Source organism: Papilio polytes, unplaced genomic scaffold (genome assembly GCF_000836215.1).
Source record: "Papilio polytes unplaced genomic scaffold, Ppol_1.0 DF823177.1, whole genome shotgun sequence".
NCBI classification, from domain to species: Eukaryota; Metazoa; Arthropoda; class Insecta; order Lepidoptera; family Papilionidae; genus Papilio; species Papilio polytes.
This window is the reverse complement of record NW_013526027.1, coordinates 1,736,344-1,755,736: the sequence shown is the minus strand read 5'-3', so window position 1 is coordinate 1,755,736 and position 19,393 is coordinate 1,736,344. Positions and strand designations below refer to the sequence as shown.

Genomic DNA, 19,393 nt, shown 5'->3' with positions numbered 1-19,393 from the left:
TTTCACTATACTTTTAAAATATATAAATGTAACAACTACACTTTTATATGGCAAGCACAAGTACAGCAAAATAAAATTGAGCAAAAATATGATGAACATATCACTTGTTGTTAATGAAAGGAAATTTAATCACTTCGAGCATAGACAATAGCTGTGCGGCAGGGGATATAGACCTGAAACAGATAATAAATTTTTACTTAATAATTTGTGATTTTTATTCCATCTTCCGTACATGGTATTTAAATCTTACCTGTATTGAATCATTACGATTGCCCCAGGGTATATTTTGTGTGAAATGGAATTCCCCTTCTGGCTCTATCCGTCCGAATCCACCATACTTCTTACTATCAGAACATAGCACCGCTTGGTATTTCCCTGGCACATTCACACCGACCCTGTAGTCTGTGAAACTCTGCGATGGATGGAAATTGAAGACAAATAGAAGACCAGCCCTCTCAAATGCAATTACTTTGTCACCTTCATGTTTGCATGATACAAAACCCTGTGAAAGAAAAAATAAATAATTAACCTCCTGTTTCTTCCAATCCATATTACAAAAGGAGAAGGGGAGGATTTTAACATTTATCACCAGAAAAGCGTAAATATTTTCATTTTATGACTTATAATGTTAATTGTTCTGTGTCTGCAAGGGAACTTTTAATACTTACCGGATCAGATCTGAGCCAGCCGTATTTCTCTTCGAGCATGTTCATATCGCGGTCGAATTCGTTCAGGAACTTGTACTTGAGGAGGTCGTCGTCCACCAAGTTCCACTGGCGGCGCGCGTAGTGGTACGAGGAGTTGTTACCAGCGCGCGGGAAGTCCAGCCATTCGGGGTGACCGAATTCATTGCCTGGATAGTTTCAAAATGTTCACACTAATGAACGTGAAGTCTAAGTAAGTTTGCGACAATGAGTGTTAAATTGCAATTTCCATCAAAGGTCACTCTTAGAAAATCGCTTCTTTTTTAATAAAAATATTAGTAGATTTTTGTTCAGATTATTTCTGAAAATGTCATAAACATAATTTTACATTTGTTAATTAATAATTTGGTTAAAAAAAAAATAATTATACCCCAGTCCCTTTTATTATAAGAAAAGGATGGGTAGGGAATGTGGATTTGACGGTGGAGGAGACGCACAGGAAGGGGAAATATCCTATTTATGTGCGTCTCCTCTTCCATCGATTAAGAGTAGACAACGCATCCGCTATGGCGATTGTCTATGGGCAGCGATCGTTTTGGTATTTCGGGGGATTTAGGTGGCCGCTCGTTTGCCATCTTATGATATAAAAAAAATGACTTACAAGTGAATTGAAAGTAGTTCACAATAGTTACCAATAAAGTTGAGATAGGCCTCCCCGCCGAGCGCGTGCGTGATGAGGCGGATGGCGCAGTGCAGCGCGAGGCCGCGCTCCACGGCGGCGCTGGGCGCGCTCAGCGAGCTCATGTGGCTGTACATGGCCGCGTCCATCAGCCAGAACGCGATCGTCTTGTCGCCCACCAGCGCCTGCCACATTGGACCGTGATGATCGAGGAAATTATACCTGGTGCACACTTAATAACTGGACAGGCATAAAGTGAACACAAAGTGCCAGTGAATCAATATAATCTATGCCTGGACTAACTGTACCGGCCACGTGTGAACGGCGCATTAGAATCTTAATTCTAATGTAACCTTTTTCATACTACTATGTTTTTAATTAATAATTTCCTTTAAAAGGAAATAAGACAATTGAGAAAGATACCTATTTTTTTTGCAAATGTTTGTTACCTACGAATTTCGCTCCTGATAAACATATTTAGATGATTCTTATTAAAGCTGGTGCATATGTTATGTTAATTATAGTATGGCATATCTGACAAGTAGTGTTAAAGTTGTTGAATAAGTAATTAAAAAAAAATTAAATAAATTTGTGATCGATTTGTTGAATTCAGAATTGAAGTTGTGTAACCTGGTCATGGCTCTCTGCATACGCGACGGTGCCCTCCATCCAGCGTCTGTTGGTAAGAGTGTGCACGATGTGGCCCATCTTCCAGTCCTCGTCGCGTTCCTCCTTCAGCAGCTTGATCCACATGTCGGGTATGGCCATGCCCAGCCGGTAGTCGAAGCCGGTGCCGCCCTCGCGCACTGGCCGACCTGATGCTGGCATTCCTGACACATCCTATAAAACACATTTAACAAATAAAAAAAATTGTATAAAACACTAGCTGTTGTTAGCGATTTCGCTCGCGTGAAATTAAAAATACATCCTATGTTACTCATTGAAAGCGTAGTTAACGTTTTTAACGGTGAAAGAATTTTTAAAATCAGCCCAGTTGTTTTTAAATTATTTCAATACATACAAATCATTCCTCTTTATAATATTACTATATATTACAAAGTTTGTTGTAAATATGAATGAATAATATAGGCTATATTTTTCTCAATTTAACGTGGACGAAGTCGCGCGCAAGAACTAATATACATAGAGTATATAAAAATGTAGTTTACTTCAGCGATGGTGATGGCCCGGCTGTCCAGGCGGTGCACCAGCTCGTTGGCCAGCATGAGGTAGACGAGGGCCTCCGTGTCGACGTTGAGGCCGTAGTACTCGTCGTAGTGTCCGGAGAAGCCCTGCCCGATGCCGCGGCTGTGGTACAACATTGACGTCACGCCGTCGAACCTGCGAAAGGAAAATACAATTTTTTCTATGTTAACACTTTCAAAGCGGCAGATGTCCTATTTCAGTGCCTACCGGTCATTTGTCAAACATACTAGACTTCGTCTATCTAGTTAGCTGCTATTCCAAATTTTAATCTTGTTTTTATACTTTCAATTATTTTCAGCCTTGATGTTGGCGAAAGCATCGAAATAACGATTGGGCGAGAGAGAGAGAGAGAGAAAGCGGTAGAGTTTTTTCTATTCTTTCAGTTCCTGCGGTATAAGATGTAGCACATTAATAAAACTAGTTATAATTATTATGGTTTATGCATTTCTTATCAGTACTGGAGATACGTACCAGGAGTTTTAGACCTGGTATCGCAATCAGTATGGTAATAGACAAAAAGTTTAGATAAAAGATCAAATTCATGTTTTATACGTGTATGTATATGTATGTATATTTTAATAATGTTTTGTTATTTGTTTACCTAAATCCATCAAACATGTACTCCTCTTGATACCACCTCAGATTCGATAGCAGAAATCTTAGCACCTCGGTTCTGTGAACAAATAGCAAGCGATCACATTTTACTAATACCATAAATACGAAAGTTTAGATGGATGGATGTTTGTTACAGTAAGTCTAAGCCTTAACTTAACGGATCTCGATGAAAATTGGCATAGATAGAGACCATATTCTGGGAGAACACATTTTTTTAATTCTACGCGGGCTGAGTCTTAGGTGAAAATCATTTTATAAGAGCGAAACCAGATATATCCTATATCTGGTCCTTTTTATAAAGGGGAGGTACGTTTGTCTACCATAGTCATCACATGGGGTTACCTAGAGTGGGGTCTGTTGCGTTATATTGCTTCCTACGAGCAGACCTTTGGTGCAGCTGATGCTGCTTTGTATTACATCTGTAAAGTCGTATATAATACTTACTCTGAGTAATTAAACAGTCTACTATCCCAGAGTGTGTGTGTGCCGCGCGGGCCGTCGTGGAAGTAGCAGGCGTTGGTGCCATCGAACTCGTTGAGTCCGTCCAGCGTGTTCTTGGAGGCGTGCGAGTGCACCACGTCCAGCAGCACGTACAGCCCCAGCTCGTGAGCGCGGTCTATCAGCTGCTTCAGCTCGCACGGCGTGCCGTAACGACTGCGAAAGGATTTATACTCTATGCTAATGTCTATGTCAGTTCTCTATGGTGATACTCTACTGTGGCGTGTACTTCTGTGATTCAATAAAATAAATAAAATCAGATATCGCTAAAACCGACAATTGACCGTCAATTGATTATGTAATAAACTTAACTTAAACCTTAACGCATGATGATGCATTTATACATCAGTCTTTTCTTCACATTGGCTATTTTGAAAAACTGTTTATTTTAATCTATGTTCACTTTTCTACACGTTTCAATTTATGGTTTTTAAAAAGGAAAAATCATGCAGTTAAGGATTCAGAAAGTTAAAGGTTCTTACACATTGGACAGTTTTTTAAACATTTTAAGACAATACTAAATTTTTTATAGCCTATGTCACTTAGGGATAATCTAGCTTTCTAATAGTGAAAGATTTTTTGTAATCGGTTTATTAGTTTTCGAGTTTATTTGTAACATACTTTTCTCTTCATATTATTAATGTGGAAGTTAAACGATACCTGCTCGTGGCGAAGAAACTGGTGACTTGATATCCAAAGGAGGCGTAGTACGCGTGCTCCATTATAGCCATTAATTGTATCGCATTGTAGCCTGCGAACAATAAACTATTATACTATCTCGCACGTTGATCTCTCTAATCTGTACTATTATAATAAAGCGTAAACACACACTTCTTTGTTGCCTAAGATCTCAGCAATTACAGCATAATTTTGAACAATTTCTTTTTTAATTAAAAGCCCTACATTTACGTCACGCTTTAGGCTATATATTTTCACGCCATTAAACTTAGGGGTAAATATTTTGGATAAAAACCTTAATGTGGGAAAGAGACCATAAGTTATTGCCAACATCAAGGAAGCAAGATTGCAAAGTAAGGTAATTGGTATTTTGACATTTGCAATTGAGAATTTGACAAATGCAAACAATAAATTTATAAATTCATGCGGATTAAGCCGCACGCGAAAAGCTAGTACGTTTATAATGTGGTTACTGATTTACACGTGTATTAACTATTTTATAAAAACGTCAATGTACGTGATAAGCTTATACTAATCTTATTAATATTATAAAAGAGAAAGTTTAAATTGATAGATGGATGTTAGTTATAATTTGTACCCGACACTTCAAAACGGACCTCGATAAAAATGACAAATATGTAGAACGTAGTCTAGAAGAACACGTTGGCTTCTTACTTTTTTAATTCTACCCGGTCGGCGTCGCGGACGAAAGCTACTATTTTGATAAAACTAACATTGTCCCTTAATTTTAAAAATTAGTATATAAATAAAACTTTTTATTTCATTAATATTCTTCCCCTCGGGCAATGCTTTTATTGTTACCTTGCTTCTTTATCCTAGGTAGCACGTTGTCTTTGAATTCAGTGTAAGTCCCCACTCTGCCCTCTGGAGTGGCGATGCCGACGTGACTCTCGTAAATACGCAGTGATTTCGGTCTATCCACTTTTGGATGTTTGAACTGGTATGGCTGAAAATCATATATGGTCATTTGAAAGTTAATTTCATACCTTCATTAAAACATATAAATATGTTAGCTAAAGAGTTCTGAGCCAAAAAAGCATTAGTTTTCTAAGTACCAGGGGTGATTAAAATAATCAATATCACATACCTGTTCCGGTTTATAAATAAATTGTTGGTAAGTAAATCCCTCGAATGGTTTAACATAGCTCGCCCAAGGAGACACCCTGTATAGATGTTCGTTGACAATAATTTGTACACGGCTTCCATGTTTTAACGCGTAACCACCCGCCTCAGCTGGGATATGCAACTCCCATTTCCCATACTCCAACTTTTTGAATGGATGACTTTTTGAATTCCAGCCATCTGTAAGTTATATTTTATTTTTTAACATTAAATATAGTAACCACACGTTCTACGCTTGCATAACTAGCGCCATGCGGACATCGCAGAAACTAGCCCACCGCCTTATTGTAGGCTTTAAGCATGGTGTAAATGGAATTGCTGGAGAAAAAATCGACCAAGAAAGACCTCTTCAGACGATCTACCTATTGGTTGCCGAGGTTCCTCAAGGATTTAGGTTATGTCATTTAATACAATATTTAATATACTGAAATTTATTTTAACTTTATGTTGCTACTTACTGAACTCTCCTTGCAGATGCAATGAGTGAGCACCCGGCGCCCATTCCCGCCAAGTAACAGATCCGTCAGAGTTGAACTGCGGCCCGAAATATTTATATCCAGTGGTGAACGCTTCTAACCCTCCGTCCCAGGTCTCGATGCGTTCCCATAGGTCCTTGAAGCACCCATATCTAAAACCATTCGCAATCTTTAATGTAATTTTAACTATAAACGAAAGTCGTAAAAACACGGTAGTTATCAAAAAGTTAAAAAGCCTTTTTGTATTTGACAATATTAGATCGGTTATAAATGATTGAAATAACTATAAAAATATGGGATCATAGTTATTTCTTATGAATGGCCAATTGATCTATTCGCTTTAGTAGCTTAAACCCTGGACCGCTACTGTGTTCCGGCTCGATGTTTATGTAAATAACCGTACTGATTATAAAATAATAATTTATGTAATAATCTAGATATTTATCTCTTTCGTTTTATGTTAATATTGTAGAGCATTTAAAAACAATCCTGTTTTGTTTCTTAACATAATAACATAGTACAGTATTTCAAATAACTTCAAAATGAAACGAAACGACCTTTACTTTGACATTGAGAATGGCACGATAGCAATGAAAGCGCTTTAGATAGTATCTTTTCTACTTTAATTTTTTTCCACTATTAAAATTTATGTATAATCTACATGCAAACTCCAGAATTATTTTAAGTTTACAGTAATCTTTTAGATTTTTTTTTATTTAATACAGTGTATTTTTATGATAATAAACCAAAAACTACTCTGTTGGCAAGTGACATCTTGCAGCTCTAAAGCGCTTGATGTGACGAACACCGTAAACACAACTTCCTAACCTAATTTACTAACGTAAAATGTTTTTACTTTCTAAGTCGAAAGTTACTTAATTAACAATCACTATAATATAATAGAATTAAAGCAACTCACCGCCTGCGAATTTCACGTTCGTATGGTTTCAAATATCCATCACGTTCGAATAATTTATCTAAGTCGGGGACAGCTACGTCCATCGGGTCCATAGCGGAATAGTTACCACCCATTATATTTATGTTTGTTGGGTTTGTGCACGCGCTTGACAACCGCGCGAAAAGATAACTGCAGTTTAAATGATAAAATACCTCCGAGTTGTAGAATTAATATTTTAAGATAAACAAGGGTCGTATAGGGGTCGTGGGTCATTGCAATAACTGCTTATCTATTGAAAGTACCCTATCGTGTATTAATAACATAAATATGATCAATAAATAGTCTAAATATGGGAAGATAAATACAATTAGTATATGTATTACAATATAAACCTCTAAAATAAACTTTTAATTGTGCATAAAGATTACTCAACTAATTTTTAAGCAACAGGTTTCAGTAAAAACGATATATAAAAAAAAAACAAATAAAACTCTCAGATGTTTAACTTATTAGTAGATTAAAGTGTTATATGTAATAATTGTCTTTTGTTGAAATTAGTTATTTTTCTTTTAAAATTACCTTGTTTCCATTTGGCTAGTCTTTATATTAATAAAATAAATGTCTCTTTCAAAATTTGTACTAAGAAAGTAGATACATAAGAAATTATACATAAATAATACCAGCCAGACAAAATGCCCTTGGCAGGGGAAACCAGACAGCCGAGGGTTAGGGGGAAAGTTAGAGTAACTGGCGGACAAGTCAGTATAAGTTACCATTGTTATTCTCATATACACTTGGAATTGTTTCTGCAATCAGAATGCAAAAACAGGTATGTTAAATGAGGGCAAGTATGCCACTTTTGTCTAATTCTGGTCTGCTTACTTATTCATATTGAAATTAAGCTTATATTTAGTAATAAAATACAGTTTTAAACATAATTTAATTTACATTTACTAAATAACTATATTCTAAGGAAACTATACATCGTTTAAAATATATCTGAACCAGTTCTCTTTGCTTTTAGAACAGCCTCATCTGCTTGCATTTTTTCTTCCTCCGAGGGCTCAAGTGGTTGACCGTCAGCATCTAATTTGCCTTCTTTAAAATCTGTGGCAATTTTTTTGCTATAAATTGCATTAAAAAGATGCTCCGCTGTAAATTCACTTTGTATAACATCTTCGGCTTTATAAGATACGTATGGTTTTAGTTTAAAATCTGTTAAATCAGGCACAATGATTTCTGGTATCATTTCTGGTATTTTGACGAATTTGCCATTCATGTAATATCCAACATCACGTACACCTCGCTTGTCAATCTCTAGTTCTCTTTTTTCTGACATCTGCTGCTCCTTGTGGATCCTTGAGCCTCTTTTATTGGCTATGACGAATTTTCGAAAATTTCTTTTACCTTCTCTTACTGCAGTCAAACAAATTCCTCTTTTTGAAACCAAATTTACCAAAGCCGTTGGTTTTATCATTTTATTTTGATTGTATGTTTATGTTATTAATTTCTTTGATTATGTATCGTTGAGGTTATAATTTTATTGTCAAAGTTGAGTACAGATAACAAAGACCAAAGAGTAAATGAACTTGACATGCCAAAGCTTATGCAACGCATCTTTTCTACATTTGAAGGCTGTCAGCCGGCAGCTTTGCTTTATTGTGCCAACGCTATTTTAACGCAGAAGCTTGCAGTTGGTAATTTCCTAGCGATCCACCTTTAATTATTCAAAAAATTGTTATTAAATGACAAAGCTTGTTTTGCATACGGGCTATATCCAGCCGTAGTTCTGCTAGAAATGACAAATTTTAGATAAAAGTTTCCTATATTGATAACGGAACCTGGACCACTAATTTTGTGGTCCTTTATACACTGCTAATAGTGGCATTGGGTGGTAAAAGATAACACAAATAAAATTGTCAAATCTGTATAATTTATAACAAACATTTAGGCATTCATCGATAGATATTTAAAAACACAAACATTTTTTTTTCATAAAATAATAAACAAACACTCTTTTGCATTTATTCTAACAACCGATCTTATGTAATTTAAATACACGGAAATGTTATTTTCTTTGATGTTATATATAAAATACTATTTATATTTCTAATGTTAAACCAGTCCCGCAATAACAATGAGAAACTTTGATCTTAATTCATGATAATTGTCTTTTAAATCTATTTTTGTGCAATTAATATTACCTTAGAAATAAATTGGATTGGCACTATAGGTTTCCATAAAGCACCTCGAAAGTATTTTCAGTGTTTATTCAAGTTCTGAAAAAGGTTTTGCACATCAGTGTATTCAAGCAATTTTTGTGATTGTTGTAAAATATTAAACAATGTCTGGCATTTTAACCAGAAACTTTTAATACACAAAGCCAATATTGCACATGACATTTAGAAAAAGACACTGGCTTTGTAGAGTGTTATCTCTGTCCCACAATATTTACGGCAAATTTTCAGCCTTTTCCATATATGCTACACTATTCAAATATCTTATTTTTTTTTAAAGGAATGTTAAGAAAATTGGGAACACAGGTGTATACAATTTCATTCCAACAATAAAAAAAAGTTTTCTTAACCATAGATCACACATCCAAAGATTTATAAAACCAGTCAAGAATATCAGCATTATATTACATGGACATACCTATTAATATATTATGACGATTATGAACAGAATGAAACAAATATAAATAATATTTTACTTTTGATGTAATTTTATTAAAAAATTAAAATAATTTTTTGTCCAACATAATACACTAACATACATAACTTATATTTTAGATAATAAAATTAATTGTGCAGTCTAAATTATAGAATTCATATGTCAAAACATTTATTTCATTCATAATCGTCGATAACTGATACTTATAGTAACAATTATAAATACAAGATTTCAATCAAATTATTAATGGATGGGATGTCCACATTTGAGTTTAAAATCTCATTTACTTTATTGAAACATAGCAAATATACTTTTGACACAATATTAGAGTAGTGCCGCATAAAAATACATTTTATTGAGGCCATAGACAAATCTTCCAGTCTATAAACATCCATGTCGTCTATGGTATGGTCACGTGTCCGCGGGCCTATCATCGTGGTGGTTGGCGTCAAGTTCCTCGAGTGTATCGCTGGAGGAGTGCGTCATGTCACTTAGCTCATCGATTTGCTTCTGCTTCTTGCGAACATTCCAGTGCAGGCATTCGGCTAAAGAGTCGAACCAATCTGAGATTTGATCCTGTGCGCATATCGACGGCACTGGGTATACTGACGTCGTCACGTATAGACTGTGGAATAACAGTGTTGTTAGCATAAAAAAATAAAAGCTACTAAAAGCATGTTTCAGTTGAAATGTAGGTTATTGAAGAAACAATTAAATCAAAATAAATTCGTTATTACAAAACATTTGTGTATTTTTTATTTCATCTGCAACATACTATTATATTATAATAATTGTCATAAACAAAAACATTATTCCTATTTAAGAATTTAAAAAAAGCAATAAATTCTGAATCTTAACATATTATAAATACGAAAGTTTAGATGGATGGATGATTGTTAGAGTTTGTAGCCTAAACTGCTGAACGGATTTCGACAAAATTTACCATAGACGTATAGGATGGTCTGGAAGAACACATAGACTACTTACTTTCATTTTCTTAATTCGCGAGTCGCGGGCGAACGCTTGTAATCGAATAAATCTTACATGAATTAAAGATTACTGTAATAGTTAGAACTAAAAAAAACAAGCAAAAAAGCATTTCACCTATTATATAGCATTTTGGTAGTAAGCATACAGATGTAAGTTAGTATAGGCGCATAAAGTTAATGATTTGTTAATAAAGAGGTAAGTATTTGAGAAAACTAGTTCCAAGATAGAGAACCTAATTTATAGTAACATGAATTGTGATGGAACAGAGCCCCTAGATAAACCAATGACTGAAGTTCACTTTTTACAATATCTAACAAACTGTTTTTAATTTGTCAAGCATTTTTGAATAAGCTCATTTCTTTTAAGTATTCTGTGCCATTTTTAGATAGTAAAAAAATTCCTAAAAATGGCAACACTGTTATTTAATCCGTCTGCAGGATTCGTGATCAATGATATCTCCATCACCAGTGGTCGACTGGACCACTTTTTTCTAGTCAAAGAACCTCCCGTTTAGACCAAAATATAGGTTACCTATCGCCCGGTCTAAGTGTCAACTGCGAGCGACCGTCGAATGAAACGCAGGCGACATTACGCGCCTCTAGGCTAGGAGTTATCTGAAACAATCCCGCGGACTTCATCTACTACCTATTTGAACGGATTTTCCTTAATCTACACTAAAAATAATAATAAATACTTACACATAAAACCTATTCACATGTTTTTTATAAATGTAGACACGACAATTCTTTTTTCAAAATAGATAAATGACAATTTGTATTTGACATTTATAAACGTCAAATGTCAAAGTCTACAGATTAAAATTATGTGAAAAGGCACAGATAATATAAAGCATTAGTGGCGTTCGTTAGAGCAGAGTGTTGTAGTCTGCTTATAGCTTATACCTATCTCCGTGCTGCAAGGCTTGTCGGTTGCGGCCATCGAATGACACCCACATCGCGTTTCGCGCCTCCGGTGACAATGCTATCTAAAATATTAGTTTTATTAACATTATAACTATTGTTGATTTTTTTCTGTGGAGCGATTTATTAAGTGGCGATATTCGTATAACATCTGGTGAGCCGTTTCATTATTAATATTGAAATTCGAGATTTGTCACCTTGCAGTTCTTCCCGTTGGCTAAAATAGCTTACAACTATGAGAACTTATTTATTTAATTATTAACGGCCGAATACTAAGCAATTAAATATTAGCCTTTTAAATTATAAGACCACACTTAAACTCCAAGTTACATTAAAATTTTGATATCTGTCAGATTGTAGGCATTGTTTACGAAACGTAGCGTTTATGATTTGTTTTAGTATTCAGCTGTTAATGTATTTAACATTCTAAAGAAGAGTTTTTAAATTTCGAATATTTTTCTTGATATAATTATGATACCAATATTGACAAATTATTAAAAAATATACTTTTCTGTATATCAAATATGTGGTTTATGTTGGTACCTTGAGTTCAACCCCTGCGGGCACGACGATTGGTCTGAAGGAGAGGGAGTGCGGGCAGATGGGGGTGACCATGATGGCGGGCACGGAGGGATGGATCATGCTGGCACCCGCCGCCACAGCGTACGCCGTGCTGCCCGTCGGCGTCGACACTATCAACCCTGTAGATTTCATATGTCAAAAATCTTATTGAATAACCAAAATGTCTGTTAGAGTTTGTAGCCTAAACAACTGAACGGATATAAATGAAATTTGGTATAGATGTTGTTGGCGACGTAATTGCTATGCCTACTCGCTGTTACACGTGCCGCCCTTGGATGCACCTCGCGGCACGTGTAACCTCGGATGACCCCGGCCGAACTGTCGTCGCGCGCCGCCGAAGGGCGGCATCTTTTGATGTTCCTTTAACAGCGCGCGGCGAAGGACGCGGTGTCTTTGATTTAACAAAAATTAATAAAATCATGGCACGAGGCAACAATTATTGAGGTCGCGGTAAAATATAAATAGTTAATGTTTAACATATTTGACGTGCAGTATCTTGGTAGCAATAAAGGCGTCAGTATCTCCGAGAAGAAGTTTTTATTTTATCATACAGTCCACTACAGATGTAGAAATGTAAAGGAAAGTTTAGAATGACACATGAGCTACTTTTGCTTTCTTTTAATTTGACGTGGATGGAGTCGCGGAAGAATCATGAATTACAAAAAAAAAAACAATTATTAGACTATGTCCTAAATCTATACTAAATTTAAGGCATATCCGTTGAGCAGTTCGAGATATACAGTACCAAACATACATATATCAATCTATGTAAACTATCGAATTTACAGCAATAGTAAGATAATTACAGTAGAACTTCAAAGACGACGATATAATGATTAAAATAATATGAACTCTATAAATACCATAAGATAAAGTATTTTTTAATTAAACGTTTTTTATTTAAGTAAACGCTAATTTTAAATATTCCTTTTCCTTTTTTTTTCATTTCATTAGTTATGTTTCTCATTATTTTGTGTTTAAATTTTTTTTTCATAATTGTAGTGTTGACAAGGATTAAACATTTATTTTTTTTTTTAAAAAAATAAATGTTACTTTTACTGTCTCTCTGTTCCGAACAAAGTGATGATAATTTTATATAGATTTACTTAAACCGCTCTGAGGTTGAAAGAGCAATTTTTTAAATAACAACACTGAACTATCATGGAAAAGCTAAAAGTCTTACAAAAGAGGTTAAATGCTTATTTTTAAAAATAATAAAATCTCACCATCGCCTTGTACGGAGGTGATATGTTTTCCGTCAAGAAAGAGGTCGATGTTGGAGAGGTATGGCGAGGGTCCGCGGTCTACCACCACCTCATTCAGCACCAGGATGGTGGTCGGCTTCTTCTTGTTCTTATCCTCGTTGCTGGTCTTCCGCAGCACCACGCACTGGAGACGTGACCGCAATGTTAGCGCTGCGTGACCTGGTATTAAATAGAAAAAAATGCATAAATAATGTATTAAGAATTAACTGTTGCTCACGATTTCGTTCGCGTGAAATAAAAAAAAAATAGTAAAAAATACATGTTACTTAGTGGTTAAGTAGCTTTTTAATGGTGAAAGAATTTTTAAAATCGGCCTAGTAGTTTTTGAGTTATTTTAATACATACAAAAATCCAACTCTTTCTTCTTTATAATTTCAATAGCTATTGCTCGCGACTTCGTCCGTGTGGAATTAAAACATAATAAAAAGCATAGTTACTCGCTGAAAAATAACCATTCTAACGGTGAAAGAATTTTTAGGAAAAAAAATTGGACCAGTAGTTTTTAAATTATTACCATATGTATTATGGTATATATAAAAATACAAAGCTATCCTTTTTATAACAATAGTATAGATATAGTATAGAACAAAATGTTTAAAGAAACAAATCAATTATACAAAGTATGAACATTAAAAAACATACCTTCTAAAACATTCATAACTTGCTCTTGAAAATTGTTAAATTCGAATGGAGTCAGAAACCCGAGGGAACCCAAGTGGAACGCCATTACTGGAGGAACGGATTGCTGAAAAGAGGATAAAAAAAACATTGTTTAGTTTTTTTACACATTCGGCATTGAAAATCTGCATAAAATAAGTCTTAAAAAGAAGTTTCGTTTCCATTATTCCAGTCCAGCGCTGGATGTGTTTCGTAGTTCTCTAGTTTGGGGTGCTTTATTCACTACTGGAATAATGTTAACAGGTAAAAAAAGTATGGTAGACAAGTCAGTGACTTTAGTAGTCCACAATGGGTCACCAATTGTTCGGACAAGTCCCACCTGTCCTTTGTCTTTATTCCTTACGTAGAACAATAGTAACAGAAGTAATTTAAAATGCTAGCTTATAAGGTCCCTGACCAAATATATCTGTCTCTTTTTATCACAAAGAATGAGCGGTACGACAATATACTTGATTTGACAGTTGACACACAGAAATATGTCCATGAAATCGATATTACAGCATAGATCTTATATAGAAAAAAAAATAGCGCTAGTAACAGATAAAATTATGATAAAAAATTAAGACTATAAAAATGTTTATTCAATCATAATTACCGTCATTGAATCGCACAATTTTATTCATAACATTAGTTTAATTAGAGCTTGTTTTTTGTTAAAACCTTTCATTTTTAAAGATTTCTGACTGGTCAAGGTCATAAAATTTATAGCTGAGCGAGGGCCCAATCCGGTCAGCATTGCAACGCTAATTTTAAATATTCTTTTTTCTTTTTTTTTATATTTATTTATTTATTATTTATTTATTTATTATTTATTTATTATGGTTTAATATTTTTTTGTTCATAATTGTAGTGTTGACAAAGGATTAAATATTATGTTATTTTATATATTTATTTATTTTAAAAGTAATGTAATATAGTTAGTTAACCTGGAAGAGTGAGCTGGCGTGTAACAGCGTGCCGTCTCCCCCAAGACAGATGATGAAGTCTATCTTGTCTGTGAGGTCATCGGTACCAGCACGGAAGGTCATCAGCCGCTCCCGCACTGACGCGAAGTCCCCGTACTCCGCTAGCAGTGTGTCATCCAATACTGCCGCCTCCACGAAGACTACCATACTTTTGTCCTAGAAAATTTCACCATGAGAACATTAAACAAAGAGAAAATGTCACGTGTTAAAAGTTCACCTACACAAAACACAAAAACTTTCCTTTTTTTCAAAATTTCAACGTTATTTTTTACCGTACATCCTAGCATGGTCTTCTGTAGACCCTAGGAAAAGCGTAAGTATTTACTTGAAGCTGACAATTTCATACAGCTGTCAATTCCATTGTTAATTTCTGTATCGGTTTGAATTATTTTGAAGAGTGAGATTTACTCAAACTTCACTAAAAAAGGAGTGTTTTTGAAAATACAAGTACAATAGGATCTTCTAGAATATATTTATTATTTTATACTCATACTTTGTAACTCTTGGCATCATAGAATCGTTTCCGCAACTTCACTCAAATATGGGTTAGAATGTCAACAAGATCTTATCCCAGTCGTTACGTGTTGAGAGCCACTTGAAAAACGCTTTGTGATACCGTAAAAGTACACTTTTAAAATATCACACAAAATAACTCGGATATTATCTACTCTTTAACATGTCAACTAACTTATTTCTGTTCACCACTATGCACTCTTTATACATCAAATTTAATAGTAAAAGGTTAGCGTGGTATGGGCATGCATAGGCGGGATGAATCGCATACAACAAGGAGAACAGTTATGAGTGTGGAAAAGGTAGAGTTAGACCTAGAAAGAGATGTGTATTACGTGAAAGGTAACATGATGAAGGGAGTGATGACAGAGATGACGGATGATAGAGTTATTTGGTGGACGAAAAACCGATGCGCCGACCTAACGGGAGTAGGATAAGGTAGAGAGAGAGATGATGATGAATTCCTGTCAGCTCCTATCATACTAATATTATAAATGCGAAAGTTTAGATGGATGTTTGTTAGAGCCTGTAGCCTAAACGACTGAACTGATTTCGATTAAATTTGGTATAGATGTAGAGGATAATCTGGAAGAACATATAGGCTACTCACTTTTGTTTTTGTCCCTAATTTTACGCAGACAGAGTCGCGGGCAAAAGCTAGTTAATCTTATAACAATTACATGAAGCATTTTCATTAGTAATTATATCAGAGGTTGTTTAAATGACACATAAGTGTTAGATTTAGATCGATCTAGTTTCTAGCGGTCTGCTAATAGACGTGTGGTCTGCGGTGACGGCTGGTCGTTGACCTTTCCCTTTGTAGTTATCTCAATTCATGACATTGCCAACTTTATACTAATAATAGTAATGTTGAGAAACAATGCGAAGATAACTTTACAAGTTGTAATACCTTGTTGACATTTAGTTTTATAAAAGAGGACAAACGGGCCTCGGGTCGCAAGGTATGTCTGCCTTTAGACTTTCAGAAAACCAAAATAACTGATGATTCGATACTTAAAAACACACTCTATAGTTAACAACATTACGATTCAATTTTGATTGTATAATTAAGATAATACATGTACTAGTAGCAAGATAATACATGTAAGAGCGTCGGTGGCTCAGTGGTTTGAACACTTGACTTGTAATCTACAGGTCTTGGGTTCGAATCCCGCCATGTACCAATGTGATTTTCGATTTTTCGAATTTTCATATGTACATAATTTACCCGACGTTCTTACGGTGAAGGAAAACATCGTGATGCAACCTGCACATATCGGCGAAGAAATTCAAAGATATGTGTGAAGTCAACCAACCCGCACTTGGCCAGCGTGGTTGACTAAGGCCTAGTCACCCCATATTAGGGTAGGCTCCGAGCCCCTCGGTGGGGACGTATAGTGAGCTGGTGATGATGATGATGATGATGTACTAGTGATATATTCAATATCCATAGAACGACAAATATTTAAACAATCTTTCTAAATAAGGCCGTAATCAAAGAATTGAAAACAGACATTTTTATATCATTACTTTAAACATTATCAGCCTTATAAATAAACGCGGTATAAAGTTAAACTTGGGAACAAACTTAGTATGAGCGAAATTTGTAGTAATCTTTGTCTAAACTATCGCCCAACTATTGTGCGATTGTCGATTGTTTCGCAGCCAATGCAACAGTTAAGTTGCAGAACGATAAATCGAGTAGCGTACCTCCATATAAGCTTATAGGAATCAAAGCGAGAATAAACAGTTACGCGATAATTTAGTTTCATGTGTGCCACACGCTTTAAAACTTTTCTAAATAATCCATAGACAATAAATGACATTATCAGCCAGAAAAAGGTCAATTAATTTCTTATTGAATTTGATTATAAACAGGAATTAACTGTATCCTCACATGAACGAGCCAGTGGACGAGCTGAACGAATGATGCGAGAATGCTGGCATCGTGCACCTTCTTGATGACGAGCACTGTAAGCGGCGGTTTGTACCAGGTCAGCCGCTGCGACGCCGGGTCCTGGATTTGCCTGTAATATTAACATAGTTGAAATAGTTGTTTAATGTATAATGTCTCAAATATTATCTGAATAAAGAAAGGAAATAGAATAAATATAGGTCAATTATATGCTTTGTTCTATTGTTGCTATTAAAGGGCATATATAAATCTTTCCCAAAAACGAATAATTCTTCCCGTTTCCAGATATAGGTTTAGTAAAGTATGCATGTATTGTTTACGCAGTTTTCAACCATATTAGCAAAAGGTATTAATTGGTCTGTAACTTTGCTTTATTACTTCTGTGTTTTGTGTCAGTTCGGTAGTTCAAATGAATATTTTTTGTACAAACAACAATAACTCTAAAACTACTGGGTCGATTTTAAAAATTCTTTCACCACTAGAAAGCTACATTATCACTGAGTACTATAAGCTAAATATTTTTTTTTTATACATACATAACCATTGCCGAGTTTTTCATTATCCTGCCACATGGTCCAAACTGCTGGATGGGAGAGGGTGCGTTCAGAGATCTGGTCCTCCTGTAACAAGAATATTCATGATAATTATTTTACGGAACGTATGTTCGGAGTAATAAATCCTTAACGCACCGAATTCAGAACGCGACCGTACACATCATAGAGTTTATTCATAAATGACAAGTCAAATAAAATGGAGTCCGCTTTCTTAATGTATTCAGTAAATTAAAAAGTAAATACAGGTTGTTTGTACAAGCATTAAATGGTTTTAGACCTTTGTAGCTTCGTTAAAAGCTTATTGGATGTGTTATTAACAAGTTAGGTTTATGCTTAATCTTACTAATATTATAAATGCGAAAGTTTAGATGGATGGATGTTTGTTAGAGTTGGCGGCTGAATGGATCTTTATGAAATTTGGCATAGATGTAGGAGATAATCTGGAAGAACATATAGGCTATTTAGTTTGTTTTTTACTTCCACGCGATTGGAATCGCGGGCGAAAGCTAGTAATCTTTAAAGGTAATAAAATGTTTTTCGTATCTATACAACTTGTTTACTCTATGGCATTTGACATTATTTTGACTTCACCACTGCACCGCATTCCGGGTTCAGGTATAATAAATTGATCAAAGATCAGTGTTTTTCCACGATTACTTTTAATAATTTATGTGTTTACGTATATTCCGCATTTGTATTAAGAGCGATGCCAAAAAAATTATGCATAACTTGTAGTTTCACATACATTTCAGTCGCGTACTGTTCCCTGTAAAAACGACGCCGCTAAGATAAAAAAAAATAGCAGATAGTAATTACAGGAGCCGTTAAAATAGAATAGATAATACGGAATTAACTATAACATAGAAATCGAAGTTAATATTTTAGTTTAGTTTAAACTAGCTTTTGCCCGCGATGCCGTCGGCGTGGAATTTAAAAAAAAACAAAGCGAGTAGTAGTAGTCTATGTATTCTTCCAGACTATGTTCTACATCTATGCCAAATTTCATACGGATCCATTCAACCGTTTAGGCTACAAACTCTATCAATCCATCTAAACTTCGCATTTATAATATTAGTATGATTATATTTTGAACCACCCTGTATACGGTGACCACGAGGTAGATACGTGAACAGTTTTGTATTAACCTGCATGACCTTGCTAATGAATACAATGATACTTTTATACTGTTTTTAGGTGCAAGTAACCTTATATGAATAAACATTAAAGATCATAAATTATTTAGGTAATTGTTAGGTGTTAGGTGTTAGGTCTCTGAAAATATCAGAAATATAAAATCTAATTATTGCAATAAAAACTTATTTCCATAACGAGGTTAAATATAATAGTTTAGAAATAATGGATTAAATATTAATTTAAAACAAAAAAAAAAAAACAGTTACAAAACCATCTGCAAATTCTTACTTTTAAATCCTTAGCGGGAAAATAACAGAATGCATTTTTACGATATTAGAAGTAAATACAAAATAAAGTTACTTAGATT

General features: G+C 34.8%; 3 protein-coding genes across 8 annotated transcripts in view; all 3 read right to left on the bottom strand.

The window, feature by feature from the left end:
• Positions 1 to 19: 19 nt before the first annotated feature.
• LOC106105207 (1,4-alpha-glucan-branching enzyme) lies at positions 20 to 7,045 on the bottom strand. Its single transcript, XM_013285480.1, has 13 exons — positions 6,859 to 7,045; positions 5,922 to 6,091; positions 5,429 to 5,643; positions 5,143 to 5,287; positions 4,303 to 4,393; positions 3,589 to 3,798; positions 3,131 to 3,202; positions 2,493 to 2,664; positions 1,954 to 2,163; positions 1,337 to 1,508; positions 669 to 853; positions 251 to 502; positions 20 to 173 (listed from the first exon to the last, which is right to left on the bottom strand). The coding sequence occupies exons 1-13, from the start codon at positions 6,969 to 6,971 to the stop codon at positions 126 to 128; spliced, it is 2,055 nt and encodes a 684-aa protein (XP_013140934.1). The 5' UTR covers positions 6,972 to 7,045; the 3' UTR covers positions 20 to 125.
• Positions 7,046 to 7,760: 715 nt separating this feature from the next.
• Positions 7,761 to 8,403, bottom strand: LOC106105164 (39S ribosomal protein L41, mitochondrial). Its single transcript, XM_013285402.1, has one exon. The coding sequence runs from the start codon at positions 8,312 to 8,314 to the stop codon at positions 7,826 to 7,828; it is 489 nt and encodes a 162-aa protein (XP_013140856.1). The 5' UTR covers positions 8,315 to 8,403; the 3' UTR covers positions 7,761 to 7,825.
• Positions 8,404 to 9,350: 947 nt separating this feature from the next.
• LOC106105161 (NAD kinase-like) overlaps positions 9,351 to 19,393 on the bottom strand; it is a 34,754-nt gene continuing 24,711 nt past the window's right edge. For 4 of the 6 annotated variants that reach the window (XM_013285397.1, XM_013285398.1, XM_013285395.1 and 1 more), the window contains 8 exons: positions 17,875 to 17,958; positions 17,321 to 17,450; positions 14,872 to 15,066; positions 13,910 to 14,012; positions 13,229 to 13,426; positions 11,964 to 12,121; positions 11,403 to 11,485; positions 9,351 to 10,135 (listed from right to left, as the gene is read on the bottom strand). In XM_013285397.1, the coding sequence (XP_013140851.1) occupies positions 9,922 to 10,135; positions 11,403 to 11,485; positions 11,964 to 12,121; positions 13,229 to 13,426; positions 13,910 to 14,012; positions 14,872 to 15,066; positions 17,321 to 17,450; positions 17,875 to 17,958 (1,165 nt within the window). In that variant the 3' untranslated portion in view covers positions 9,351 to 9,921. Of the gene's footprint in view, positions 10,136 to 11,031; positions 11,115 to 11,402; positions 11,486 to 11,963; positions 12,122 to 13,228; positions 13,427 to 13,909; positions 14,013 to 14,871; positions 15,067 to 17,320; positions 17,451 to 17,874; positions 17,959 to 18,027; positions 18,047 to 19,393 lie in introns of those variants that run through there. The other 2 variants (XM_013285400.1, XM_013285396.1) reach the window with 2 other exon arrangements.